At 49.5% G+C, this 25,870-nt stretch overlaps 8 protein-coding genes across 8 annotated transcripts; 3 read left to right on the top strand and 5 right to left on the bottom strand.

The window, feature by feature from the left end:
• Positions 1–991: 991 nt before the first annotated feature.
• MRS44_017566 (uncharacterized protein) lies at positions 992–1,680 on the bottom strand (the record flags this gene model as incomplete). Its single annotated transcript, XM_065615476.1, has 2 exons — positions 992–1,359; positions 1,413–1,680. The coding sequence occupies 2 exons, from the start codon at positions 1,678–1,680 to the stop codon at positions 992–994; spliced, it is 636 nt and encodes a 211-aa protein (XP_065471548.1).
• A 1,215-nt stretch (positions 1,681–2,895) lies between these two features.
• MRS44_017565 (uncharacterized protein) lies at positions 2,896–3,299 on the bottom strand (the record flags this gene model as incomplete). Its single annotated transcript, XM_065615475.1, has 2 exons — positions 2,896–3,211; positions 3,289–3,299. The coding sequence occupies 2 exons, from the start codon at positions 3,297–3,299 to the stop codon at positions 2,896–2,898; spliced, it is 327 nt and encodes a 108-aa protein (XP_065471547.1).
• A 3,264-nt stretch (positions 3,300–6,563) lies between these two features.
• MRS44_017564 (uncharacterized protein) lies at positions 6,564–7,537 on the top strand (the record flags this gene model as incomplete). The annotated part of the gene is made up of 2 exons (XM_065615474.1): positions 6,564–7,109; positions 7,190–7,537. 2 exons carry the CDS (start codon positions 6,564–6,566, stop codon positions 7,535–7,537), a joined length of 894 nt encoding a protein of 297 aa, XP_065471546.1.
• Positions 7,538–10,706: 3,169 nt separating this feature from the next.
• On the bottom strand, positions 10,707–12,768 carry MRS44_017563 (uncharacterized protein; the record flags this gene model as incomplete). The annotated part of the gene is made up of 3 exons (XM_065615473.1): positions 10,707–10,766; positions 10,823–11,488; positions 11,554–12,768. The coding sequence occupies 3 exons, from the start codon at positions 12,766–12,768 to the stop codon at positions 10,707–10,709; spliced, it is 1,941 nt and encodes a 646-aa protein (XP_065471545.1).
• A 1,107-nt stretch (positions 12,769–13,875) lies between these two features.
• Positions 13,876–15,627, top strand: MRS44_017562 (uncharacterized protein; the record flags this gene model as incomplete). Its single annotated transcript, XM_065615472.1, has 5 exons — positions 13,876–14,128; positions 14,185–14,441; positions 14,495–14,629; positions 14,682–14,912; positions 15,277–15,627. 5 exons carry the CDS (start codon positions 13,876–13,878, stop codon positions 15,625–15,627), a joined length of 1,227 nt encoding a protein of 408 aa, XP_065471544.1.
• A 366-nt stretch (positions 15,628–15,993) lies between these two features.
• On the bottom strand, positions 15,994–18,181 carry MRS44_017561 (uncharacterized protein; the record flags this gene model as incomplete). The annotated part of the gene is made up of 3 exons (XM_065615471.1): positions 15,994–16,478; positions 16,676–18,098; positions 18,155–18,181. The coding sequence occupies 3 exons, from the start codon at positions 18,179–18,181 to the stop codon at positions 15,994–15,996; spliced, it is 1,935 nt and encodes a 644-aa protein (XP_065471543.1).
• Positions 18,182–18,924: 743 nt separating this feature from the next.
• On the top strand, positions 18,925–19,454 carry MRS44_017560 (uncharacterized protein; the record flags this gene model as incomplete). Its single annotated transcript, XM_065615470.1, has 2 exons — positions 18,925–19,088; positions 19,136–19,454. The coding sequence occupies 2 exons, from the start codon at positions 18,925–18,927 to the stop codon at positions 19,452–19,454; spliced, it is 483 nt and encodes a 160-aa protein (XP_065471542.1).
• A 602-nt stretch (positions 19,455–20,056) lies between these two features.
• On the bottom strand, positions 20,057–24,444 carry MRS44_017559 (uncharacterized protein; the record flags this gene model as incomplete). Its single annotated transcript, XM_065615469.1, has 5 exons — positions 20,057–20,191; positions 20,281–21,438; positions 21,510–22,153; positions 22,606–24,388; positions 24,436–24,444. 5 exons carry the CDS (start codon positions 24,442–24,444, stop codon positions 20,057–20,059), a joined length of 3,729 nt encoding a protein of 1,242 aa, XP_065471541.1.
• Between the last annotated feature and the right edge of the window lie 1,426 nt (positions 24,445–25,870).

Here is a 25,870-nt window from a genome sequence, read left to right as displayed (position 1 = left end):
TTTACGGGTTTTGCTACCCCCTCTACGGCAGTAGTGGGGGCAGCCTTATGTAATATCTCTCGCCCCCTGGTACATACATACATACATTGTCAGACAATTGGCTCCACTCCAAGCAGGTCTGTCAAACAGAGTCAAGCGAGGCTGGAAAAGAATCGGAGAGAGAAGTGGGATTTTCTTTTGTGGTCAGGATCAAGATGGCGGAAGTGTAAATAGCAAAGCGTATCTAACGGCCCTATGAGACTAGTTCTCCCGGGCGTAATAAAACCTACTACAATTGGCTCCACAGGGATCATTGATGGCACCAGTCGATTTATGAGAATTATCTGAAGAACAAAGGAAATTGAACAGCCATGTGTTCGGGCACAGCTATTTAAGCCCATGTCGTTAGGATTGGAATCCTTGATGCGACAAGCTGGATGTGAAACCGGATACACGACCGGGCCGCGTTTCATATCCAGTCGCATGAACCTAGTGGTGATATGCGACACCCCTCGAATGTGTTAAGCCTCCCTCGCGGTCACTCACAGGGATTCAAACCAATGAAAACTATCCCCTCAGGCTATACCTTTATTAGAAGTGATCTTCGCCGAAACCCAAAGTCGACCTGAAAAAAAATGAATCGGAAGGTAGGACAGAGGTCCTCGGAAACTTATCGGTCAAACTTCAAAACATCATCCCGTTTCGTAAAAGGCCAGAACAGTAACAAGAGACGACGACTAGCACATAGAAATCGATTCTACGCATAATCAAGTCGGGTTATTCTGGGCATTCGCAGGTAGCTAGCTCATCTATTTATTGATATTTCGACATTAATTAACAAAACCTGGACAGGAGCCTCTCACTACCACACGGGATTTGGCAGGTATTTGAGTTTAGTCGAGTACCGGACTTGGATCGTGCCTTTGGAATGATGTGTAAGGGTCCTGTGTATCTCGGTCCAAGAACAGCCATCTTGTCTCATCCTGCGCATCAGTGAAACGTCTGTGAGAGGCTATTCCTCGAATCGAGCAAGAAACGTGCTAGCCTCGGAGGGGACCGGTCTTGCCTGTGATGGTGTTGGACTCTCAATGCCGCATACAGACGTTCGACGCCCTCTCGGTAACTGTGTGGTATATCTTGTCGATCGTCTTTGGCGAGAGCTCCGAGCACTGGCGGGGGTACTGCGAACCGAGGTATGAGGAGGTCGAGATACCCTGCAACGCTTGCGACCATGCTGTTCTTCATCATCGGAATCGTCTCTAGAGCCGTGTCCCTGAAATTTTGGAGGCGAAGGACAATAGTCCTCGTAATGCACACGTTCTAGAACATCGAGGCCATCCTCACTGCCAGAGCCTTTAGTGTCTATGTCACTGCCCTCATCTTGCACGGTTTCATGTGCATGCGAGGATGGCAACTCCTGAGACGGGGAAGACACTCGGGCTCCAAATGGCGATCCGGGTTCGGCCTCCAAGGCCTCGGACTCAGCATCTCTCGAGATTCATGGCCAGGTGGAAGCTCCGAGCCGGGCCGAGGCGACTCGACGTCGCCGGGGTCGAGATATGAAAGCAGCTCTTTGGCGCATGCGGCAGCAGTTGCCGCCGCATAGTAATGCCAGTGATCGTTCTTGTGAGAGTCTGCGTAGTCGGAAATCCCGCGAATAACAATGCAAGAGGATTCAGTTATCATCCCCACAGCCTCCATCTTGAAACAGAGGACGCCGCCAACCTCACGAATGATCGCACTCCTTCTTGTTGTATTCTTGACGACGCTACCCCCCGAGACAATTAGCCCATAGTTTATTTCGGGACCATCAAAGTCGCGTGTTGGTCTTTCAACGCATTTTGAGCGATCGCATTGGTCGCACGAGGACACGTTGGATTCGTGAGAGTACCCTGCTTCAAACAAGATGTCCGTCTCGTCCATCATGTAGAAAACCCACAGTTACAGGGTCCAGAACCACATGGGAACGACCGTCCTTTACGCACTGCTGAGTTCAACACAGCTTTTGATGGAAAATTTCCGAACGGTTGTCCTGCCTTTGGAGACCAACATGACAGCCACGCCACGCCACGCAAGAGCCCAAATCTGCCAAAAGATCGACCCTCGCTCGATGCCCGGATTGTCTCAACTTCTCAAGCATCAAGGAAACAACTGTTGACGATGAGCAATAATACAGCTGGAGGGCCGAATTAGACGTCAAGGGATGGATAATCAACGGACAAGAATGGAACGAAGATCCATTCCATGGAATAGCCGTACGACAAAGAAATGGCCTCTGACCCTTATTCGAGCCCAGCTGGACAACTTCAACCGTGAAGATGTTTGCAGAACAGCTGTGCAGGGCGAGCAATGTCTACAGATTGGTGGATGTAACCATCGGCGGTCTATGGAAGATGTGGCAAGTACAACCGCAAAACGGGGGAAAAGTTCAAGACCAGAGAGTCCGAACTAACTTTGTTGGCAAATACATGCACTCGAATATCGAAGAGGTTTTCACGCTAGTCATCTTCGGTGCAGCTGGTCCTCCCAGAAATCTCAGCATGTCTAGATAGATATGGCTATTATTGGGAGTCACAAGAATGAAATAGACATCAATTCACCAACTTCATTGAATCGTTCATCTCAGAACCTCTCCTAAGACCAGTCGCAATACTAATGTCCATCACGCATATATCTTGCATCGTCCTCAAGTTGCTATTGCCTGTATATTTGCAAGTTTCAAGATTCACCCTTGTCGCATTTTGTCAATAAGGCAGTAGCGGAGTGCACACTCTGAGGAGAGCGTCCGGCCAAGCTATTTGGTACTGCAGTATATATCGTTAATATGCTGTCCCTTGAGACCGAAGTCAACTCACATCTTACAGGAGTCCGATGGTAACATCTCCTTTGACTCTAGCATAGATTTCAACCTAATTATCACATTAACCCAATTGTTACATCGCCCTTAACTCGCGCATAGATCTCTACCTCGACTTCAAGATCCAGCTCAATTTTGATCTTCAGGTTGCTATCCTTCTCGCCCTCTTTCGCTGGTCGATCCTTGATCCGCGATTCACGAATTGGGCCAATTCTTCTACCAGGGTTTGTGCCCCGGACCACGCCGTTCTCAGTGACCTTTTCTACCACGGCTGGATTCTGCATCGCAAGTTTCGTAGGTTTGCGTCCGCCTGTTGGGTTGGGGGGATTCGGTAAGCGGTAGGTCACCTCCGGACTCCTCGGCGCTGTTCTCTTGCTGTTCTCTGCACATGTCATTAGTCTCGCGAAGGCAAGGTCGGGAGTTGGAGACCAAGAGTTGAGATGGAGACCTACGTTTGGGGCATGATGGATCGATGTTGGTAAGATTCAGAATCGATAGAGCAATACGTATAGGAACTAGGAAGATGGATCGAAAGTTGTCGTATCTTATATGCATTGAAACAGAAGCAGGCTACGCCTTGAGTGAAATGCGGTACCAGGGACCCTGTAACACGACACCGGACCTGCCCTTCGTGGGGGCCATAATACCTAAGTCTCGTTTGGCTGGGCCCTCACCACAGCGAGTCACGTGTTTTCTGTCCCCGAGAGGGCTGCCTCCGTAACCTGTATATAGGGAATAGGCTTGCGACGTGACCTACGCATGACACCAAACTGCGCCCATAACCTGTATTTAGGAAATATGCTGTGATGTGACCTACATATGACAGCGAAACTGCGCCAACAGGCTTGCGATGTGACCTACGGATGACCCCAAAACCCCCCCCCCCCCATAACCTGTATTTGAAAAGTAGACATGCACTGTGCTGTAGGGAATGGGCATAACGCGTCATAAGATCGTATGTGGATGAAATTGTTGAGATCCATTGTTTAACGGATCAATGGCTATTCCGATCCATTGGTGGCGAGAATGTGGGTGTCTTCCTGTCAATAGTTTCCGGTGGTTAGCACCAGTCTTTCTTCTTCTTCAATACAACATAACATGCTCATTTCAGCAGAAATACGTTTCAGTGATGCGATCCCACGTAAAGGTGTTTTTTTTTTTTTTCAATGAACTTCATTTCAACCCTCCCCGGTCATATCAAATAGTAAATTCTGCGAGATAATTTTAAATTCAAGCACTCATCAAGGAATCATGGTTCTGGGGCTTCTAACTGCTATAGCGGCTTGTCCTGCGATCGTTGGTACCACTGAAGCGATCCGCCAAGGCCAAAGAAAGAATGCCAGGGAACAACACAGAGGCGTGAAATCGAATCTCATCGTTTCTTGCCACAGTGCCTCACCCGCGGGCAAGGAGGTCGATGGATGTGCCATAGTGTTGCGCAACAACAAGGTACGCATTCCGCGAAGAGACCCGGCAACGCAACAAACCTGTCCCCTTGATCGCTAATGCAGTTGATAACCAGCTATACGTCGCGGTGACCAAGACTGAGGGTCAACTCAACTGTTCAGGGCATTTATTTGCAGGTTACTTCCTCCCCTATCCTGACCAAGACTGGGGTCGCAAGGGGGAAGGGCTGGTGTCTACAATCTACGATGAGCCTCCACAGCTAAATTGGATATACGTGGACCAAGAAACTTATGAGGTGAAGTACGGCTTGCGAGCAGAGTCGGAACACCACCTTGTTGGGCCATGGGATTGCACTCGGATCGATAAGAGAATTACCTTGGAGGGCTGGGAGGGTTTCATGGCCGTGGAAGAAGATGAGGGGTCGTGGGCGCTCTATTTTGACCGAGACGACAATGGCTTGCGGGGCAAAAGATCCCAAGGAAAGGATTTTAGAAGTTGAGCTGACAAGGAAAGAGAGGAGAAAGGGTAAAGATGAACAGGGTTAAGCAGTCGCGGGGCCGGCAGGACCAGATTGGAGGCGGGCGTCCTCGTCGGCTGGAGAAGTATTGGAAGTAGAAGAGGTAGATAGTGTGTTAGTTGTGTGTGAAGGTACTTGTGGGGGCTTCAAAATCGTCATCCCCGTGGTCGCTGCCGCTCCTACGGGGGGCACGCTGACTAGCAAAAGGGGGCCCTTGATTCGCAAAATAACTACTTACCTAAGTATATAAATTAGTATGGACCGTTAGGTTACTTTCTTCTGCCAGCGCCTCATTAGATTCATATACTCACTAATAGTCATAAAGCTGCCCCGTGGTACTTTACCTCTAGTAGTAATTTATATGTAACAGCAGGTATTTTGCGAATCAAGGGCCCCTTTTGCTAGTCAACGTGCCCCCCGTAGGAGCGGCAGCGACCACGGGGATGACGATTGAGTCCCCCACAAGTAACACATGTTGTCACTAGGAGGCCTCTCAATGTTAATCGTTTAGGCCATTTCATCCTTTTGCCTACCTCACAATCCACACTGGTATGGCATTAGCGGGGCGGATGATAGGTTGCGCTCTGGGTTTTCCTACTGCAAAGCCAAGCATGGTAGAAATGTCTCTGAGATGATCTTTGTATCTAGCTGCCTTCGGCCAAATATGATCCTGTAGGGAGTACTGCAAGTTTTCTCTATCTTCCTTTATTGCTCTTTCAGGGAATTCTTGCCATAATTTGACCATTGTCGTTTGCTGTTTCTGGTTCCGGGCCGCTAAATGTTGCCTGACATTATTAACGGAGCAAACAGATTTACCAGTGCAGCGGGAGATACCGCTATTGTCGTTATGTAAGTTAGCCTCGGAGAGGTTGTAGCAGCTGAATCTACAGGTATCTAAAAGAGTGGTTTCTGGCCAGCCAGCATTAACTCCGTGCGAGCAGTGCATCCCGTGGATTCAAATGGGTCAATGAGGGAACTTTAAATACTAGCGTGCCAACCATTCCAGTTTCCGCACTTTAAAAGTTCGTTCAGATAGCCCAGTGGATGCGGTGCTCCTTTCGTGACTTACCAGCCGCATGGACGTGCGACATCGCCCCAATCACATGCCCCCAGGGGTGGTCCGCCAATCAGAGCCAAAGGAGACACACCAGGTCCAGATACAACACAGGCTGCAACTGCACCCTTGTAGGAAGGAGTACGTTGAGAACAAGTCGCAGCGATGTACCAAGGGCGATAAAAGGGAGCCACAGCAATGAAAACCTCCCATTTGCAAAACAAGAGTAACCTCCCGGCCTCCTCGGTCATGTTAGGCACAGAAGGGTCATGCCAAAAGGTACCCCCTGTTCGCTTCTCGATGGGGATGCTCGTCTGCTCCCACGTGCAAGAAATCCCAGCTCGGGTCAGCTAAGTGGATTGATGAACCCTAGCCAGGGACATGACGCCATCTTACAACCGACATCATGGTCGTTCCTGCAGGCCTTCTTTCACATGTTAAGTTTTAGGCGTTTTTCGGTGCGTTGGAGAATGGAGAGATTAGCGGCCGCACGCTGCGTAAGTCGGCCGTCAACATTCCTCAACAAATCGAACTAACGGCGCTGTGCTCAACGGAAATGCACATGCCTAACTTGCTAAATGCAGACATTACTAATATAAGCACCATCATCTCACGGAAAACTTTTGACTGTCTCCTTGAAATTGTGGCAGCGCACATAATTTCCTTCCGGGCGATATCACCACTCACTGAGTAACCAATCTACACCGATCTCAAGCTTCTCCGATAGCGGTAATATACCTGCCTTCGCCATGATAGGTATATCCACCTGGGACTACATTTTCATTCGAACATGCATATTCCTCCTGCACCTCGTTGCACCCCTTAGCGTTGTCTATTCGCTGGTCAGCTGGCTAATCCATCTTCCGTTCCATATCCCCCATGTGCTAGAGGTGTGGCTCGCTCTCGAGGCAGTGTTCTACCTTCTCGTCTATCTCCCGCGCAAAAACTACCTCCAGACAGTCGTGACGCATCCCGCCGCCGGCCGTGACGATCGCCGGAGGTTGTTCTGGCGCTGCCACGGCAACATTCCAGATCCGGACCGGTACTTGACGAGATGGTTCCGGGATGCGCCGATAGCAGAGATTAAACGGGAGAATGTCAAAGACTTCTTCCGGTGGGCGTTCCTAAACTCCGGCGAGCCTAATCCGGCATACGACGAGGAGCTGGAGGAGTACATTGGAGAGATGGAGAAGTTGTTAGGGAGGAAGCTCGAACCTGGCCGCGGCAACGCGCAGTGCCTTAGATTGACGCTTGATAAGGTCGAGATGTTACATCGGAGTTTGATATGGTATCTGGTAAGTTTCCATGGTGGGCTACGCAATGAACTTCTCGCCCACCGTACAAGTCAGCAAGGTTTACTAACTTGATTCTATAGTGTGTGTTTGTTGTCGATACGTTAGCGTCTATCTATTTTGCGCTTCTACTCTTTTCTCCTTCCACCGCACGTCGTTGTTCCGGTTTCTCGCCGTCTTCCCCACGCGCCTCCTCACTCTCTTCACCACCTATCGTTCCCCTGCGAGAACTCTCACTTACTGGTATCGGCCGCACACCTCCAGGACCAGGCTCCCCGTCTTATTTATACACGGTATCGGTGTTTGGACTCTACCTATATATACCATTCTTGGCCGACCTTAATGCCGAAAGATGGCGAGGATCTGTCGGATGGGCAGGTAGGGATCATCGCTATAGAGATCATGCCAATAAGCTCCAGGATAACAGCTGAGGCAATGTTGAAGGATGAGATGTGCGAGGAGGTTCATTGCATTTTAAAAGCACATGGGTGGGAAAAGTTTGTACTAGTGTCACACTCGTGAGTGGCCCCGTTTCTTTCTCTGGAGTTGTGTCTTGGTCATTGCCCTATTAACTTCATCTCTGTGAAGCTACGGAAGCGTGGTTGCTACTCATCTCCTCCACACGCCACGGATCGCAGGCAAGATCGGGCCGATTTTGTTTGTTGATCCTGTGTCATTCCTGCTACATCTCCCTGAGGTAGCGTATAAATTTTGTAACGTCTTCCCTACATGACTACTAACGGTCTCCGCTAACGTCGACACTTCAGCTCTGTCGGAAGCCGACCCACGCTAGTGAACACCTGCTCTCCTACTTCGGCTCTAAAGACATGGGCGTCGCGCATACGTTATTCCGACGTTTCATATGGTCTGATAATGCCTTGTGGAAGGAAGACATCCAGGACCATCGCGTGGCTGTTGTGTTAGCCGGCAGAGACGTGATCGTGGACACGAAAGCAATTGGGGCGTATCTGACGGGCGCAGATGACTGGTCTCTGGAGACTGAAAGCTGGGAAAATGGAGTATGGAAAGGTGACGGGCTGGATGTGCTGTGGTTTCAAGATTTAGATCATGGAGAGGTCTTTAGCGGGAGGAGGACGAGAAAGACGTTAGTGGATATTATTAGGAGATTCGTTGTGGAGGAATAGCTGTCTGTATCTAGTCTAATAGCGGCAGCGACCTGAAATCGTTCACTCTTGGTGGCTTCGATTCTTGCAGTCCTACACTGGCGAAGGCGGGACGAAAGTGATGGTTAGTTGCATGATGGAAAACAGCAACAGCTACTACGGCTTTTTTGGTGATAAGCTAGGATCATGGATCACAAGGTAGCGTAGTATGCAATCTCCTCGTTAGGTTTCACTGGTCCCCCCTCCGACTCCCCTCTTGTCAGGTGTGGATATCGGGAACATGACATGTAGTCTGACTTCCAATGGATGAGCACGGACATCCCATTCACCCGGCAGTTCATTCACAGAGGGATCAGATCAGATCACCCATCCGGGGTCCCATCCGCCACTGCAACCCTGACGATCTCGACGGTCGGAAGTAGAGTTCCCAAACAAGACACCAGGCCAGGGGAGATGCTGGGCTCGAATTTTGATGCAAATGCTAAGTGACATAATCTGCTTGGGAAGAATCACACCACTTATTGCCACAGTTCGAGTGCCTCATTTGTTGAAACTTAACACCCCTGCGACAACGACAAAGACTCTACCATTCTAAGCATGTGTCGTAGAAAGGATATCTATCGCAATGATTTGTGTCACACCACAGTATCATACCGAGGTGTCGTAGACGTGACTATGACGTGATGGGGGAAAAGGTTGAGAGAGGGCGGAGGAAGAACGCCATTTATTACCAAAACATAGGCTTTATCCTTACCCACCCCCCAACTTCCTCGGAGCCCTCCGCTTCGATGTGGCCAATCAGCGCCACCACCAGCAGAGACGCCTCTGAGTCACATTGCGTTATGTCTTCCACCCTCGACCTGCTAGTAGCCCAACAACGCAACAACGCGACAACGCGGACTCGCAAGTAGGGATAATATGCAGTACAGAAAGTCGACTCTGGTATTCAAAGATTCCCCCAGTTATGTTCCCGTCACTTCTTTCCTCTTTGTTGAGTTTCCACTCTGCGTCCAGGGTTGCCATCGAGATCTTCACCTGCCAGGCCAAGCAATTCGTCTATCTAATCACCATGTTTTGCTTGTCACCAAACTTAGCAGGCAAATGAATGGATTCTGACATGCAAGCCGCAGGGAATGTTGATGGGCCTAAAGAGACAGCGCATCGCTACCACCCTGCGAAACCGCAGTCTAGACCTGCCCCGTCTCTAGCGAATACTGTGTGGGCTCATCGGGACGCGAGTAAAAACAGTGCGCTTAGGGCCTGGATGACATTCAGCTTCCGCAACCCTGCAGATAGCCTTTCCTGATATTTCGATAAGAGCGGGGGAGACTTGCTCAACAACAAATTCACTCTTGAAAAGCCTCACAAAGCCTCGTTCTTACTACTTTCTTTCTTGACAGGTAGATGGGTACGTCATGTTGGGATTCAACCTGAACGGTACGAATACTTACAGGTCTTGGACAGATATTCAACCTGGTCCCTCCTCTTGGTCAGACAGTCTGACGGCGCTCAACGACTACGATCTACAAGATACGGCTGAAAATGGGTTGGATTTCTATGGCCCCGCCTTGCCCGATTACTTCCAGTGGAAGACGTTGGAGCCGGCGAATTGGTCAACCTTCCCAGGACTTTTGCAGCATCAAGGCAATCTAGCTACGTCCTGGGGCCAACACAGCTTCCAGCCCAACGAAATCCTAGCCAGCCCCGACTGGGAGGCGAGAAGTCATCCTGACGCACATATTTCAATAGCCGGGGCTCACACCTCATCTCAAGATATTGACCAAGCGACCTTCAACTGGTCATCTCCACCCCCATCTCACACACCCCAAAGACCTCAACCTCCGGCCAGGAAGGCCGTACGAAAACGAAAGACGAGTTCTGGTGAGCCTCTGGCTACTAAACGACTTCAAATCAATCATAAGCCCGCCCTAGGCACTAAAGTTGATACTCAAGGAGGGGGGGCAATCCATGCTGACAAGGGCGACGTCAGAGGTCGTCATGGACAAAATAGAGCCCATAAACGAGTACAGGAGTGTCACGACCTATGCCACGACCGAATACATGACGCTGCACGGCACGGATCAAACGTATTACCGCTCACTCCGGAACCCGTCGTCCCGCTCACTCTCTCACTCTATGCGAGTGAGAATGTGGCGATATCTCACGATGTCCATCGTGAGATACTCCCCAGACCATGCCTATCTCCTGAGTGCGTGAAGCCCTCCATTCCGGTCACGATGAGGGGTTGTAGCCAATTAAAATGCGTCAAATTAACGGTACATAATTCGTCTGCTAAATTAGGTGGTGTCGCAGGTACTGATGGGCCATGAGGATCAAAATGAGCGCTTGATTTTCTATCTAAAGGAGTGACGAGAGTCGGTCTCTTATACCTGTGTTCAGTCTGCCGATCTCATAGGCAGCAGGCTGTTGCCTGATGCTAGTTGTGGTGTAGCGTTCACGCTGACCGTGAAGCTATTCACGATGGTTGTGATCCTTGCCCCTTCATAGGTGGTGATAGAAGTCCCAACAATGCCGCCTTTTACAAATTGGTACATCACAAATACGGCATCCCCAAGTGGTCTGACTACGCACCTTTGGCCTCCTCTTCCTCTTCCTCTTGGTGTTGTTCCCGCTGACCTCCTTAAGAGGGCACCAATCCTGAGATTTTACTCGTACCTGCCCCTGCCGACACCCCTGACAGGCTAGGCAGTCTGATTTAACATGACGGTTGACAAAGTTGATCTCGCGATTGACGTGTTCACGCTGTAATTCGGCCTCCTGTAGATCACGCTCGTCTCCTGCTGGGTAGTGTTTTCTTGCCTGACTGTCGTGACCGTAGGCGTTGAATAATTCGTTATAAATGCACTCTCGCCACTCCCTATGATTCGTGTATCTCTTCCAATTTGGCTGCCCGTGAAGTTGAACAACATAGCTGTTAACAAGGGCCACATCAAGGAGGAAGGTCCAGGCTAGTGCCTGCCACGGGCCCCGGCGTAGGGCATGATCATACTTATAATATGACCTCAATTGGTCACCACGGTCAACATGGTTCATCTCGTCGTTATAAGCAGCAGCCACTGTCGGTATGTTAATCATTTTGACAGCTTCGTCACCAAAAAAACGGCGTATCGGCTTGGCTTCTGACTTTTTGGAGGACGGCTTCTTCCTCTGCCGTATGACACGCTCATCGTCGGCGCCGGTGAACACGGTTGACAAGAATAACACAAGCTTGTTATCCTTCCAAGCGATTTGGTTGACCTAAAGTTACAGCACGAAGACGAATTAGTAGGGATTTCTTAGCCAAAAGTGTCTAAAGTCAGTACCCGGTTGTCGGGGGTTGGTATCGCCTTGACGGCATTAAATTCGTACATTTTTTTGACCTTACCGTCATCGTTCTTATCCCTGACTAATTCCTCGTGGATGCCGCTATTCGTACGAGCCGTGCCAGTGGCCCCGTAGCCCTGCTTACGGAGGTTGCGGAAGAGAGGTGTGGACGAGAAGAGGTTATCCACAAAGACGTGATATGTCGATTTTGGCAGTGTTTTTGTAAGGCCAATAACGACGGCTTGGGTCGAATTCACTGCATCATCGTTGTCTCCTGTATCAGGGGCTTTCTCTGCGGCCTTGGCTGAGACCTTTCTTCTTTTCCTAGGCCGGGCTTGTGAGGGTTGTGAGGGTTGTGATGATAACTCCTGTGTTGAAATTTCAACGCCAACGGCGCCGTATTCCGCCTCTTTGATATGCCATAGCCACTGGATAAAGAAGCCCATTTGCGCTATGACCCAAATCTTGAAGCCCACGGGGTCGGGCTTGCCTTTGATAGTCGTGATAGCGTCACTTTTGCCCGTATAGCGGATTATGCACTCATCGACGGCTAAGTGAGATCCAGGCCGGAATAGCTGCATAGATACGGCTTGTATATGGTCAGACCACTCTTCAACGCCTTGGAATACCCTCGGAAGTGGTGCAGTCTCATCGACTTTGGTGTGGTCAAAGGGGCGAAGGTGCCTGTGGATAAGTTGAAATGTATCGTATGAAATGAACTTAACAAATGAGTGCTCAGCGCGTTGAACACCGGGCTTGGGGCCCTCCCAATAGCTTCGTATCATCTTTTCCTTATGCACACCCATATAAACAAGCACTCCAATCATCGTCATCACCTCTGAAGTCGTTGGACCTTCCCATTTGTGGAGTTTTGAGGTTGGCTTCATTTCGGTCTTCCAGCTATCAATCCAGCCGTTTTTCTGAAGCCACGTGACCCAGCTTTTGGTGTAGACGACCCATTTTTCAACGAGGAATATAGGAAGGAAAAGTTGGAATAGCTTCAGAGGCGTTGGAGGCAGTGTGTTGATGTGAAATTGGCGTGGTTCTACTTGGAAGGGCTCGAAGGTCGTGCCTCGGTCCTCTTCGGCCGGAAAAGCCGCGGCCCGGGTTGAGTCATTTGGCCAAATGCGATGGCTGTGCCTCTCATCGAGAAAGCTCTTGTCGTCATAGGGATTGATGACCCGGATCTCATCAAGAATTGGAGGGGACTCCATCGTTCTCATCAAAATGAATTGGTGGTGTTTTGGCGGGGAATTGGCACGAAATCTTTCACGGATTGAACTTTCCGTACCCCTCACGTACTTGCGGGGTTCCCGAGGTCATGTGGGGCGAGGTACGGACTGGAGGGCTTCACGCACTCAGGAGATAAGAATGCTAATACGTGCTGAATTCGGGCGCGGGGTCGACATCGAAGCGCCATTGCAAGCCTGCGTCTGGAAGCAACTTGCACGAACGGAGAGGAGCTGCGGCAGGACTCGTTCACAGCTTAGAGAATACGTGTTTATTTATTTATTTATTTATTCATTACGCCCGGCGGCTTAAACCGAAAGGGCACCAATCACTAATATATCCATATAAATACGTGTTTAATGAAACAGAAGGTACGCATGATCCTCTGTTACACTTTTAGGAGAATTTCTGCGCACAGGCCATGTACGATCTGATACTTCAGCCAAGTTTGATTTTCGGGCTACAAGCCCACAAAGTCGCTTACTCTCGACTTTCCAAAGCCAACCATCAGGAGAAAAGTACCTGGTAGATCGCGCAAAGTCGCTGTATCATCGGCGAATGATGTGAATGCTAATTATTACCAAGCCGTGCGAAGGAGGACGCAGAGTACAAAATCTCCACCAGAAGTACTTGGGCATTCCAGCATGACTTTTCCTGAGGGGAGATCGACGCAGAATATTGTGATGCCTTAAAAAGCGGTCGCTCCCCTCGCAAAGTCTAAGTAATGCACTACGCATTAAAAGCATGCGCTTCGCACTGTGAAAAGTGTGCGTGTAATTTGGACGCTGGAATAAAGTTTGGTCCGTGAGGAATCTAATTTCGCACCCTCCTAACCTCAAGGAATTTGTGGAAATCAGAAGGGTTATTTGTTCAGTAAAAGCGGAGCTCAGGCGGCGTCATTCAACCGTTTTTCATGGTACTAGGATCTCCACGTCATCCTTATGTAAAGTCAAGGCGGTACAGATTGTGTGGGTGTGATTCGCATGACAAGGACCTTCTACCTAATTCAGCCTCGCGAAACTTAAATTCGACAACTCTGCACCCTTCCGTTTTCCATCTCTTCAATTTCTCATCGTCTTATCTCTTTGAAGATGGCACATCCTCTGGAATATCTTGGGGAAACTCCCCGGGCTCGTATGTTTGACGATACCTTTAACTTCGCTAGGTACATCGCCGGAAACACCAGCAAGTCAGCGACGATTTTCAGACGGTACGACGATGTAGCGGTGGCAAACATTCTCCATCTCAGCAACAGAATAGCTTATCTAGAGGAGCAACTCCGCTACCCGAATGCTGACTACTTTCCGCTCTTTGAAAGTATCAACGAGACGCTCGAGAGTTACTGTGAGTATAATGATAACGCAAGGAAAGCGAAAACTGATGTTATTATCCACACGCAGATAAGGCTCTCTTCCTCTACGAGCACGCTCTCAAGCTTAAGCGTCCGCCCAATCGCAATATTCATGATGTTCAGCAATGGCTGGAGAAAAATAAGTCTCGGTATAGCTTAGGTCCTGAGCACAGATCAAGTGATGAGGAACAGGGTACCACAACAATGGGAGAGGTTTCCTTTTCGGACCTAGTGGCCCTGCATTCACCAGCAGAAGACGATCTGTTGTCTCGACTTGCAGCTGGACCGCTCAGATCCTTGTTTATTGTCGGTATTGCCTTCTCCGAGATCTACCGTGCACCTAATTGAGTACTGTTTAGGACCATGAAGCTTCTCAGGAAGCTTCTAGAGCTGCTAATCGGCGTATTCGATATGTTGACGAAAGGAGAACTTGCGGATTCGCGACGGTTGTAGGGACACTGATTGCGGTTGGCTTTCTCGTTGCAGCCATGTGGGTATTGTGGCGTGAAGGGCAAGATATGATCGCGAAACTCGGCACAGTTACAGGTTTTGTGGTTCTATTTGCGATCTGGATGGGCTTCTTCACAGCAGCATAAAGAAGAGAAGTTATTACAGCTACGGCAGCTTATGCGGCAGTTCTTGTGGTATTTATTAGCCAGTCACCCTGCGACTCTTGCCCAAGTCATTGACTTCGGTGGTCGAATCGCCAAGAAGAACGGCAAATCAGAACCCATTGGAACTGTTTGCGACGCTACCGCACGCACTAAGGACAGGGCGGTGAGTCGTGATAGGAGGAGTCGTGATAGGCGTAGGACTATCTCCGCTCCATTGAAGCGCATGACTTCGAACTGGGAACATGGGACGAGCGGAATAGGCAAGGGTTGATCCCATACCCAGACTTGGTAGCTTTCTACACCCCAGGGAATGACGATTCGTGGTCCCGGGGCCTGGCTCGTTACTTTCCATTACTCTTTTTGGTAAGTGAGCCTAAATACCCTTAATTCCTAGTGTCTTTTGATTCGCCTACTTAGGATTCCATTGGAAGCACCGAAAGTGTGAAGTATATTAATGAAGAATGGCCTGGGCGTTATGTCCGTCGAAGCGATCACAGCGATCTGCCCGCACAATGAATTAAGCCAAGCTAATTCTCGAGGTCGAGAAGGTCGATTCTGGCTATCGCTCGGGAATGTCGGTGCAAAGCTCTCTGGTCATGGGCCCTATCGCAGAACACTGCTCCGAGGAGCAGAAAGAGCGGTGGCTGCCACGACTGGCTAAGGGTGAACTGATCAGCTGCTTCGGTCTGACGGAACCCATTACGGATCTGTATGGCGGGGTTGGGGCGGGCAGCAGCGATTCTAAGAGTGCTTATATCACCACCCAATCGATATCCTATTGGGCCAAACGAAATAGCATCTACCATGAGCATCAAGCTATGGACTACGGTCTCGGGTGTAGAACCGAGGCATACATGCCCTCCAGATCACCCGGCTGATAACTCCAAGCAATCGTGCACGCATGTGACCAGGGGCATGAAGGAACAATATGTATTGCAGAACTCCTTGGCCCGTTTGAGGTACATCCTATCTATATCAAAGTCCCCGACCCAGATGAGCATGATGATGTTAAGTTCTCCCACGATCCTTGGGTTTCGTACAATAGTGCACTTGCAGACCCGAGCCGCCTCGTTCGGGGAACCGTTGGGCAAAACGCCGACGAATCTCCGCCCACCTAAGCTGCTCCTCATCCTTCAGTTGTATGAGGAAGTTATCTTCGTCGTCTGAATACTTTCCCCGTTTTGCTGGAGCTCGCTTGGTTGTTTTTTTTTTTTTTGTCGCGACCGAGCGGGTTGAATCGGGGATCACACTGGTGGCATGTGGATCATTTGTGCAAAGGGGCCACTCAAACTGGAATTGAAACGTAGTCTTGCCATTTTCGTGCGTTTCGTTGAAACATTCTCGAGCGGCCATTCCTGAAACCGAGCAAGAAACGCACTGGCCTCAGAGGGAACAGATGTTGCCTGCGATGGTGCTGGACTCAACACGCCGAGTGCCGACGTGCCACGCTCCCTCAATGAGTGTGCGACAGCTCTTGTGGATCGCCTCCTTCGGCGAGAATCTCGGGCACTGGTGGCCGCATTGCGTATCGAACAGGGAGGGGACCTAGAGACCTTGCGACGCTTGCGATCATGGTGTTCTTCATCATCGAAATCATCGTCTTCCGAGCCAGATCCCTGAACTTTTGGAGGCGAAGGACAATAGTCCTCGTCATGCACACGTTCTGGAACATCGAGGCCATCCTCACTACCAGAGCCTTCAGTATATACGTCACTGTCCTTTTTCTGCACTGTTTCATGTGCATGTGAGGATCTGCGACAAGAACGGCGCCGGGGCGGCAACCCCTGACAGGCTTGCAAACAAATAAATCAAATCAAATCGAGGGTCCAATTCGATTTGATTTGATTTGATTTGATTTAAATTTAGATCGATTTGGATCTTATTTGGATATCTGGATAACCCCGCTTTTCTCCCAAGATGATATACATCGAGCGGCTCCTATGAGATCTGCTTTGAGGCGGCCTCTCTGAGCCGTGACCATCTGTCCGGCGAGGCTAAATATTCGCTCTGGCTCGGAAGACATGGCCGGAACTGAAAAGAGATTAATTGCCATCCGCGACAGACGTGGATACTGGCGTCTTCGGAGAAGCCAATATTGAATCGGGTCATCCACTAAACAATCACCTGGATCGGTTGTGGCCACCCACTCTGCATACTCATCGAGCATGGCGGACGTCGAAGGTGCAGGTTGAGTACTGAGCTTCCTGATTGAGGCCATAAAGTCGTCCAGGCCCGTTGTCTTCCTTGCAACAGTCGGTTGCTCTGGTATCGTATCCTGCTCGACGGGGAGGTTTCGATACTCCTCCCACAGCTCTTGCACAGCCGCCTTTCCTCTGACTAACCAATCCGGATGGTCAGCCCATTGCGACTCGACGGTCGACCAGCGAAATGCAGGATGGAGGACAAGCGCCGCGAGGTACGCAGGGCTATCCTCGGTAAGAGTGTAGTATTGGTCCAGCTTCATCCAGCCGAGGTTGCAACCAATCCGTAGGTACGGTTCCTCATCTCGTTCATGTCGTACCTTTGCCTCTTCCAGATGCTTCAAAAGCCACTCCATCGTTAGCAGAACTTCCCAAATCGCGCCAAATTTGCCTTCTTGAGGTCGACCTTCCAGACGCTTGGTCGCAATCTTCAATGGTTTCAGGATCGCCAAATACTCTGCAATCACTGACCAGTCCTCAGTGGCCATCTTGTCGTCAACAATCGCAGGCTTCTTGCGGCTCTTCTTCGGCATGGGCTTTGTCCCGTTCTGTGTCCTCCTGGCCACGTACTGGTTCCATTCTGTCACTTCCGCTTGGACCAGAGAATCGAGTGCATTCCGAAGCAAGTAGCCTCGCTCCATCATGGCTTCAGACGAGTTCCAGCGAGTAGCGTTGTCGGGGATGACGTCGTAGGTTGTTTTGTCCTCAAGGCTCAAGGCGGTGTTCTCAATCGACTGGAGCTTGTGGAGCTTCTCAATGCGCTGGCCGGACCTTTGCACCCCGTGCACAATATTGTGCAGCTTGCCTATGGGTCCCTTTGATCTCCAGAGTTTGACCTCATCTTGGATTTCCTTGTCGGCTTGGCAATCCTCCTCAAATGCGTCGGCGTCCGTGCCGAAAAGAATGGACCGGGCGACAAGATTAATAATGTGGCCACAACAACGAAGCCGACGATGCTGCTTCTTGAAACCCAATTCAATACCCAAATCTTCAAGACACGTGCCGTTGCTGTCCGCGTTGTCTGTGACAAAGTACCCAATGTGCTCCTCGATCCCGTATTCGTGAATTATTTCGCTAACGCGGTGGGCAAGGTTTTCTCCGCTGTGACGACCTTCGATGCGTGGTAAGCCTAGGAGAAAGGTACGGAGCTTCCCTTCGTCGTCAAGAAAATGTACGGTGAGGCTGAGCAGAGAGGTAAACCTACGAGACGACCACGCGTCAAAGGAGACATTAACGCGGCTGAATGAACGGCCAAGTAATTCTGTCACGACGCCCTTGTGACGACTGAAGGACCGAACAATCTATTCGCGGATCGTGCTATGGGTAGGAAGGCTTCCCGAATCCACAATGGCGCTGTTTGCGTATGCCATATCCTCCTCTCACATCGGGGATGTGTGCGCCACAGCGGGAAGGCTGTTCAGCTTCTGTCAACCCATCAAATCAAAACCCGAGCAGATGGATTAGGCCGCATTGTCTTGCCAGTAGGACGCCGACGCCGACCGTAGGCTTGCATCGTTGGCCGCTTATGGCGTTCGAGCGGAAAGCTTGGTGAATGGTCCAGACTTTGCCGATGCATTTCTGAGGCAGAACGTCGGTCTCGTTAACAATATTCTGTTGTCGTGCAAGGAGGCACGGCTCGAGGTGGCTGTGTCCTATCTGGTCAGTCGGCCACAGCGATTCTGCAGATAAGCCGCCGTCAAGTGAAGAAACTCGGCGAGAGCCTATCAACCACTATCTTTGCATCCTCTCAGCCAATGCGTGGAGGAAAACAAGGCGAGAGAGAATTATCGTGCATTCGCGGTAAGCGGAGTAAAACATGGTTACTCGGTCATGTCCGCTCTTTTCACTCTCAATGGAGGCGGCGACAAGATGGATGAGAAGCCGTTCAATTCAAGAATGACAGTTCAAAGTCATGACCATTGATCCTGGGATGGGTATATAAGGGACTCGTTCTCCAGACACTGCTCATCACTCATGAACCTTTCCAACACCTTCAACTACAACTACAACTTCAAAATCAACAACAACCTTCTCATCCAACTCAAGATGGCTTACGCTCAGTGGGTTTACATCCTCATCCAGGTCCAGAGGGGAATGAGCTCCAACCCCGTCACCCTGTGGAACGTCAACCTCAACTGGTAAGAAGACTCTCTCAAAACCCGCAAAACCGGTCTAACACACACAGGGGCAAGTTCTACCAGTATGACAACAAAGACGAGGAGGTCTCGCTAGACAGGATCCAGCAGACCTCAATCTCCTCCGGGTCCTCGGTAGGCATCGCCTCTTGCGGCAGATCTGACTCTGCCTCGGGCACCGAGGGCAGCTTCGAGCTTTGGGATGACAATACCAAGATCTGCAAGGTATACTGGGACTGTCCCTGGGGGAAGAAGGGCAACACCTTCAATGTTTCCGAGGTCAACCAGGACTACCTTGTCCAGGACACTGGTGCCAACCTCGACAGTGGCGCTCTTGGCAACGTCACCCTCAAGATTGGCAAGTTTTAGGTAGACAGGGCAGTTGGGGCTTTCTCATGCTCATCTTCTGGAGGAGAGTCATTCGTTCAAGGGAGGAAGTTACACTCATTGTATCTACCAAAGCTAGTGAAATGCAATTCGGTTGGATTTGGGCTTTTCATTGCCGCTTTCTCCCGACTTTTGTAAATAGAGAGCTACGTTCGAGTATACTAAAAACATAGCCCATGCTTGCCCTCAAACCAGTGCTGGAAAGCCACGCTATGAAACTGAAACTGGGGGGAGTTTCAGTTTCATGAAACCGGGCGTCAATATAGTTTCAGTTTCATACGAAACAATATCCAGTTGCAGTCCAATTTTTTGACAAGCTCGGCGTCGATATACACCTTATCTCCAAGTACCCCAAAGATGTTTGGCATTGTCTGCCTACCTATACTACCAATTCCCTAGGCTCACCATCACTTTCTGCCCCCTTACTCATCTCTATATCTTCTTGGAGTATCCTTACAGCCGCGTCGATATCCTCCGCTTCCCTAAACACCCCTGCAAGAAGCGGCCTGCTTTTTCCCTTTGGAACACTTATCCAACTTTTAATGCACTCACATGCCTCTACCATTTTGGCAGACATGCTACTTCTATCCCATGTAACCTGCCGTCTTGCGCCTGAGAAGATTCGCTCTGCTTCCGTAGACATGGGGGATACAGAATATGTCAATAGCCATACGGCAGAGGAGGGGGAAATTCTCTCGCTGGGTCGGTTCAAGCCACCACTGTAAGGCCGTTTGTTATCCAATCCCAACCTGTGAGCCCTGCGAAGTATCGTCAAAACCAGGCCATTAGAAGGCTTCAAATTACTTACATAAATAAAGCGGTCGAATTCATCCTTCACCTCACTCGCTGTGCTGTACACCTTCTGCCTCCAGCGATCAAACTCATCGAGTTCTTGCCCTTTCTCCTGTTGTTTATCTGGGAGCTGGTAGCTCTTGTACTCTGTGGACCAGATCTTCCTTACAGCCTTCACGGCATTGCTGACCCAGGCTGGGTTTCTCTTCCACTGCTCACTCAGATAGCTCTTTCGGAGTGCTGGGTGGAGGAGAATACCGGCCACGTACACGGGGGCTTGTTCGGTAAGCTGGTAATACTTCTCGAACTTTAGCCAAGCCACGTGAAAGCGCGCGTAGAAGCGTGGGCCACTGAAAGCCCGGTTTTTTGTCCGCGTGAAGTGATGATGGAGGAAATCCATATGGGAGAGAACTTCATCGAGTGTATTCTCCCGGCCTTGGCGTACCGAGATCTGGTGGAATACTTGTAAGAACGCATGAATATCTCTGAGTTCGTTCCAGTCGTTGTGGTCCAGTGCATCTTTCTCGATTTTGGCATGATTTTCTTGAATCCAGTCCATGAACTTTGCCCGCTTCTCAATTGCCACGTCAATGAAGCGGAACCATGAATTCCAACGTGTGTCATTGTCCCTCGGCAAGGCCCTGCCAATCTCGGCCTTGAAGTCGTTGTAAATGCTGGTAGAGCTCCTTGAATATATGCACAAGTTGTGGAGTTTCCCCAGAACACTAAACTCCCGCCATTCCTCGGTAGCTTGTGCCTTCGTAATAATGCCCCCTTCTTCTTTTTCGGATAGCGTGCACAGCCGCTCATACGCCTCATCAATCCCCTCTTGCTCATCCTCCTGAATCTTCTTTGCTTTACTCCGAAAGAGGAAGACTTGAACGATGAGGTTCATGATGTGGCCACTGCAGCGTAGTCGCCTGGCAACCGGATCTAAACCATCAATCTCTTTTGCGATATCGTCAAGCATAGTGTCGTTAGCGTCGTGGTTATCCATCGTAAAGTAGCCAACCTTTCCTCTGAGGTCGTACTCTTCGACAACCTCCAGGAAAGCCTTGGCTTGCAATTTCCCGTTGTGGCTTCCTTTGAACTCGCGCAGTGACAATAACGCTTGAGTGACTCCTCTCGTCTCCGCATCGACAAAATGGACCACGATTGCCTGGTATGCCGCCTTCTGTTCCGATGAGGTCCACATGTCAATGGTGAAGTGGACCATAGATGAGAGGAATTATGAAGCTTCTTGACGAGGCCTTGTTTGTGTTGAGCGAAAGTCTTTTTGAGAAGCTTCGGCACCGCTCTGCGGCTGCGTAGGAGGACGTCCCGGGCCATATAGTTGCAGGAGAGTATAACAGCATGAAACTCGGGGTACTCGATGAATGTGTGGGCGATATTGCGAACCGCAAGAAGCCTGGCGAGTGCTTCCTCGAATGCAGGAATATTAATAGCGTTTGCCAAATATTTTTCCTCATTAAGGTCTCGATTGGCTTGACGTTCCTCCTGCCTTCCGAACAAGTCCGTAATGGTGCCATGTTGCTGCTTCTTCAGATCCGACCTTTCCACATGCTCTATCACCCGGATGCCATGAAAGTCCCGCAGGTGCTTGCGGGCTCGACTCAGGTTCGTCGTTACCGAATTAGGCTTTTTCGTGGAGTCGCAGTGCTTGCAGTACCAAATTTCGTGGTATGAGGTATCGCGAGCTTTCTCCCCTCTCTCTTCGTAAGGGCCACGCGCCTCGTTCCAAGTGCTTTTGTTCGTACGGCCTTTGGTGCGCTTGCCAGCCCGATCAGAGGGAGAGCGATCCAATGTGCGCTTCGCGGGAACGGGAGAACCAGGCGAAGCAGGCCCCAAGAGCTCATCAGAAGGCTCCGATAACAAGGGAGCGGGCGAAGCTGATGACATGTTGTCGGACAATTAATTCCACAGGGATCAGTGATGGCACCAGTCAACTGATGAGAATTATCTAAAGAACAAATGAAATTGAACAGCCATGTGTTCGGGCACAGCTATTTAAGCTCATATCGTTAGGATTGGAGTCCTTGATGCGACAAGCCGGATGTGAAACCGGATACACGACTCCAAAGTACGGGCCGCGTTTCACATCCAGTCGCACGAACCTAGTGGTGATATGCGACACATATTTACTATTAGCAAATTTCTAACTGCGTTGAAGGCATTTGGTTTGCGAAATTTTCTTGGTTAGGTACTAAGATATTTGTGACTCATCGGGCGTATATGAAACATATGAAACCGACTGAAACATATGAAACTGGGGGAGTTATAGTTTCATATGAAACCGGGTCCAGGGACTGTTTCAGTTTCATATGAAACAGTATGAAACAACACGCGTGGCTATCCAGCACTGCCGTATAGATGTCTTGCTTTGTGCTTAACCACCTCTCGAACTCATCTGCAATCGGTTCTTTCTCGGAGGTCGAATACGACATCAGCTCGTCTTGAAACGAATCGAAGGGATTAGACTCTCGCGCTCTCACGGCCACAGGGAGATTACTATCAGCAAGCTGCCACTGGATTGGAAGGTCACGATACTCCTCTTCCCATAGGGTTTGGATGAGTTGGCGAGCCTTGTCGACCCAGCCCTCCCTTCCGCCATAAGCTTTCGTCAAAAACGTCCACTGTATTCCAGGGTGAAGAACCGTAGCCGCGTAATATACTGGCGTCTCATCAAGCTTCGTATAGTACTTGTTTAGCTTGGCCCAGGCAGAATTGATGCAGGAGGAATAGTATCTGGGCTCTGGCCGATCTTTCGCCTCGAGTTTCGCCTTGTCCAGCGTGGCAAGAAGAAATTCATAGGCAATGGCGACCTGCCATATAATGCCATATTGCGCCTCAACTCCTCCTTTACGGAGTCTGACCTGGCCGTCTCCTTCAAGTCGTAAGAGACAGGAATCAAACATCGCAAAGATATCCTTAAGCCAACTGAGGGCATCCCAGTCCGCGTCGGTTAACAGGTTTTCTTCCTCCAGGCATGGTGGAAGCGAGCTTCGTAGTTGTGTTGGCTTTGATCTCGATCGGGTAAACTTCTTGTTCGACCGCACCGTGATGTCGATAAGTTCTTCAAGATACCGTCGGAGTTTAATGGCGCGCTCTATCGTGTAATATTGTGACAGCCAGCGTGTACTGTTGTCGAGGACCACGTCCAGGGTACCGGGATAGTTCTTTTCAGGGTCCTCATCTTGCAGCCTTCGTAGGGTTGTTGTTGCCTTATTTGATCGACTGACCCAGACCACAAGATTGTGGAGTTTGCCAACCGGGCCTGCCTTCGTCCACTCGTCAAAGTCATCTGGATCCAGGTCCTCAAGAGCATTGCCATCGTTGACAAAGAGCATCGCTCTGGCGACAAGGTGAAGGATATGCCCGAAACAGCGGATCCTTCTGCTTGCTGGGTCCCGCCACTGGAGCTTCCGCCCCAGCTCTTCGATGGCCCGACCGTTATTGGAAGCATTGTCCAGGACAAAGTATCCAACCTTGTTGTGAGAGATCAGGTCGTATTCTTCTAGCACCTCCATCACCGCTGCAGAGATGTTCTCGCCAGTGTGGGCTAAGGAGATGGTTGGAAGGCCCAAGAGAACTTTTCGAGGCCGAAAAGTGTGTTCATCAAGGAAAAAAGCGTTGACGGAGAAGAAGGAATGTCTGTTTCGAGAAGTCCAGCCATCAAATGCAATATGGACCTGGCTAGGGCTCTGCAATAGGGTGTCAATGATGTGAGCTTTGTAAGTATGAAACTCGTTGATGATCCTGATCCGAATCGTTTTATGCGTGAGGTTTGCTGAGGTCTCTTGAACCAAAGGGTTAAGGTAACCAAAGACCTTCTGGAGCCCCTCGTGCTCAGAGACGCGGAAAGAGAGATTTGCGTCTGTGATCCACTGGACAAGCAGGCGCTGAAAAGTTAATTTGTCAAAGCGAGCAACTAGCTCATCATGGAAGTCGTCCTTCTTTCGTTTCTTTGCGGCAAAGTCTTGAAGTGTTGGTTGATTCAGAGGTCGCTCTAGTGTGTATCGCTTAGCCTTTAATGGATCCGGATTGAAAAGGTTGTGGGCTTTGCTAAGGTGTCCCTCAATGTTCCGAGTGTTAGAGGAGACATAAGCCTTTGGCTTATGCACCTTCTGCTGGATACAGTGACAGCAGAGCCAACTGGACGGGCCAGGCTTACTCGCTGCATTTCTGGCCTGAACGTCATAGCCATGAGCCCAAAACCACCCAGTGGCTAGCCCAGTCCGGGTTGAGAGGACCCAATGACCCCGAACAGGTTGAGAAACCGTGTCCCAGTCTTTGATGATCGCAGAGCTGCCGAGGGATAGTGACAAATCGAGATTTGGTAGCTCTGCCAGACTTGATATATCTGAAGAGCCATTAGGATCGGTTGAGAAGCTGAATAACGTACATGATAAGCGAGTGGATCAAACAAGCGAGTGGATCAAAATCCAATTTCTTAGCGTTTACACCCAAATTCCAATTTCTTTAAAAAGGTGCCTAGAAATTTCAACCACAACCAAAACAGATGAAATCTGTATATAGCATCTATTAGCCACTAAATATAAACTACAAATTTTCTTAGATTTTTTAAAAAATCTTTTGACTAGTTCGTTAAGTAAAAACATATTCACACTGTATAAATGGTTAATTCTATATAAACAAATTTTTTAAAAAGTCTTTAAAAAATTACTATATGTTTCTATAATATTAAATATAGTATAAATACTCTTTTTCTGTTTTTTTAAAAATCATTCAGTCCATTTTAGAAGATACAAAGAGTGTTATTTTAGGTGTACAGTGCAGCTGATCCACTCGCTTGTTTGATCCACTCGCTTATCATGTACGTTATATCGCTGGGGGTCGCCATTATGAAATGGTTTTGTGGCAAAGATCAGGCCCAATGAGCCCGGGACATTTCGCACGACGAGCAAAATTTGCATGCGTGATTTAAACAGCAAAATCTGATCTACGGTTTGGCGAGGAATTTGAGGGCAAAAAGAAAGAAAAAGGCAAGACATGAACAAAAGCAAAAATACAGGGAGGGGTACTAGTACCTCTGCACGCTAGGACCATCCCAGCATGTTTAGGTACCTCTACCTCAGGTAGTTTGGCTGGCATCTACCCTACATTTCATCTATCTACCTGGCGGCCAGATAGATAGATAGATGACCCACAAGGGCCAGCAGTAGATAGATAGATGTAGTCTACATCTATCTACATCTACATTTCATCTACATCTACATTTCATCTACATCTACATTTCATCTACATCTACATTTCATCTACATCGGTAGATAGATTCCCCACACTGGCTGCATGTAACTTAGACCTTTAAAAACAACACATCATCTTCCACTCCCGCAATATTGCTTCATCAGTTATACCTTTCAAGTGAAACGCCGCAAAAACACGCGCCATGCTCGCGCCAAGGTGTATCAAGCTTATAAAGAGACTTAAGCAAGATATTTACACTGTTCAAGAACCTGGCAAGCCAATTGGAGGCAACATGAGTGCTGTCGATAGACACGTCCTGAGATTGAGTATGCTTGTCTTTACTGGGTACATGCCATGCTGCACAGCGGACGATCCATCCGAGATGAAGACGAGGGATT

The sequence above is a fragment of the Fusarium solani genome (assembly GCF_023522795.1).
Source record: "Fusarium solani strain SB1 chromosome Unknown bctg00000014, whole genome shotgun sequence".
In the NCBI taxonomy this organism is placed as follows: domain Eukaryota; kingdom Fungi; phylum Ascomycota; class Sordariomycetes; order Hypocreales; family Nectriaceae; genus Fusarium; species Fusarium solani.
The sequence above is the reverse complement of the archived record's forward strand: the minus strand, read 5'-3'. Positions and strand labels throughout refer to the sequence as shown.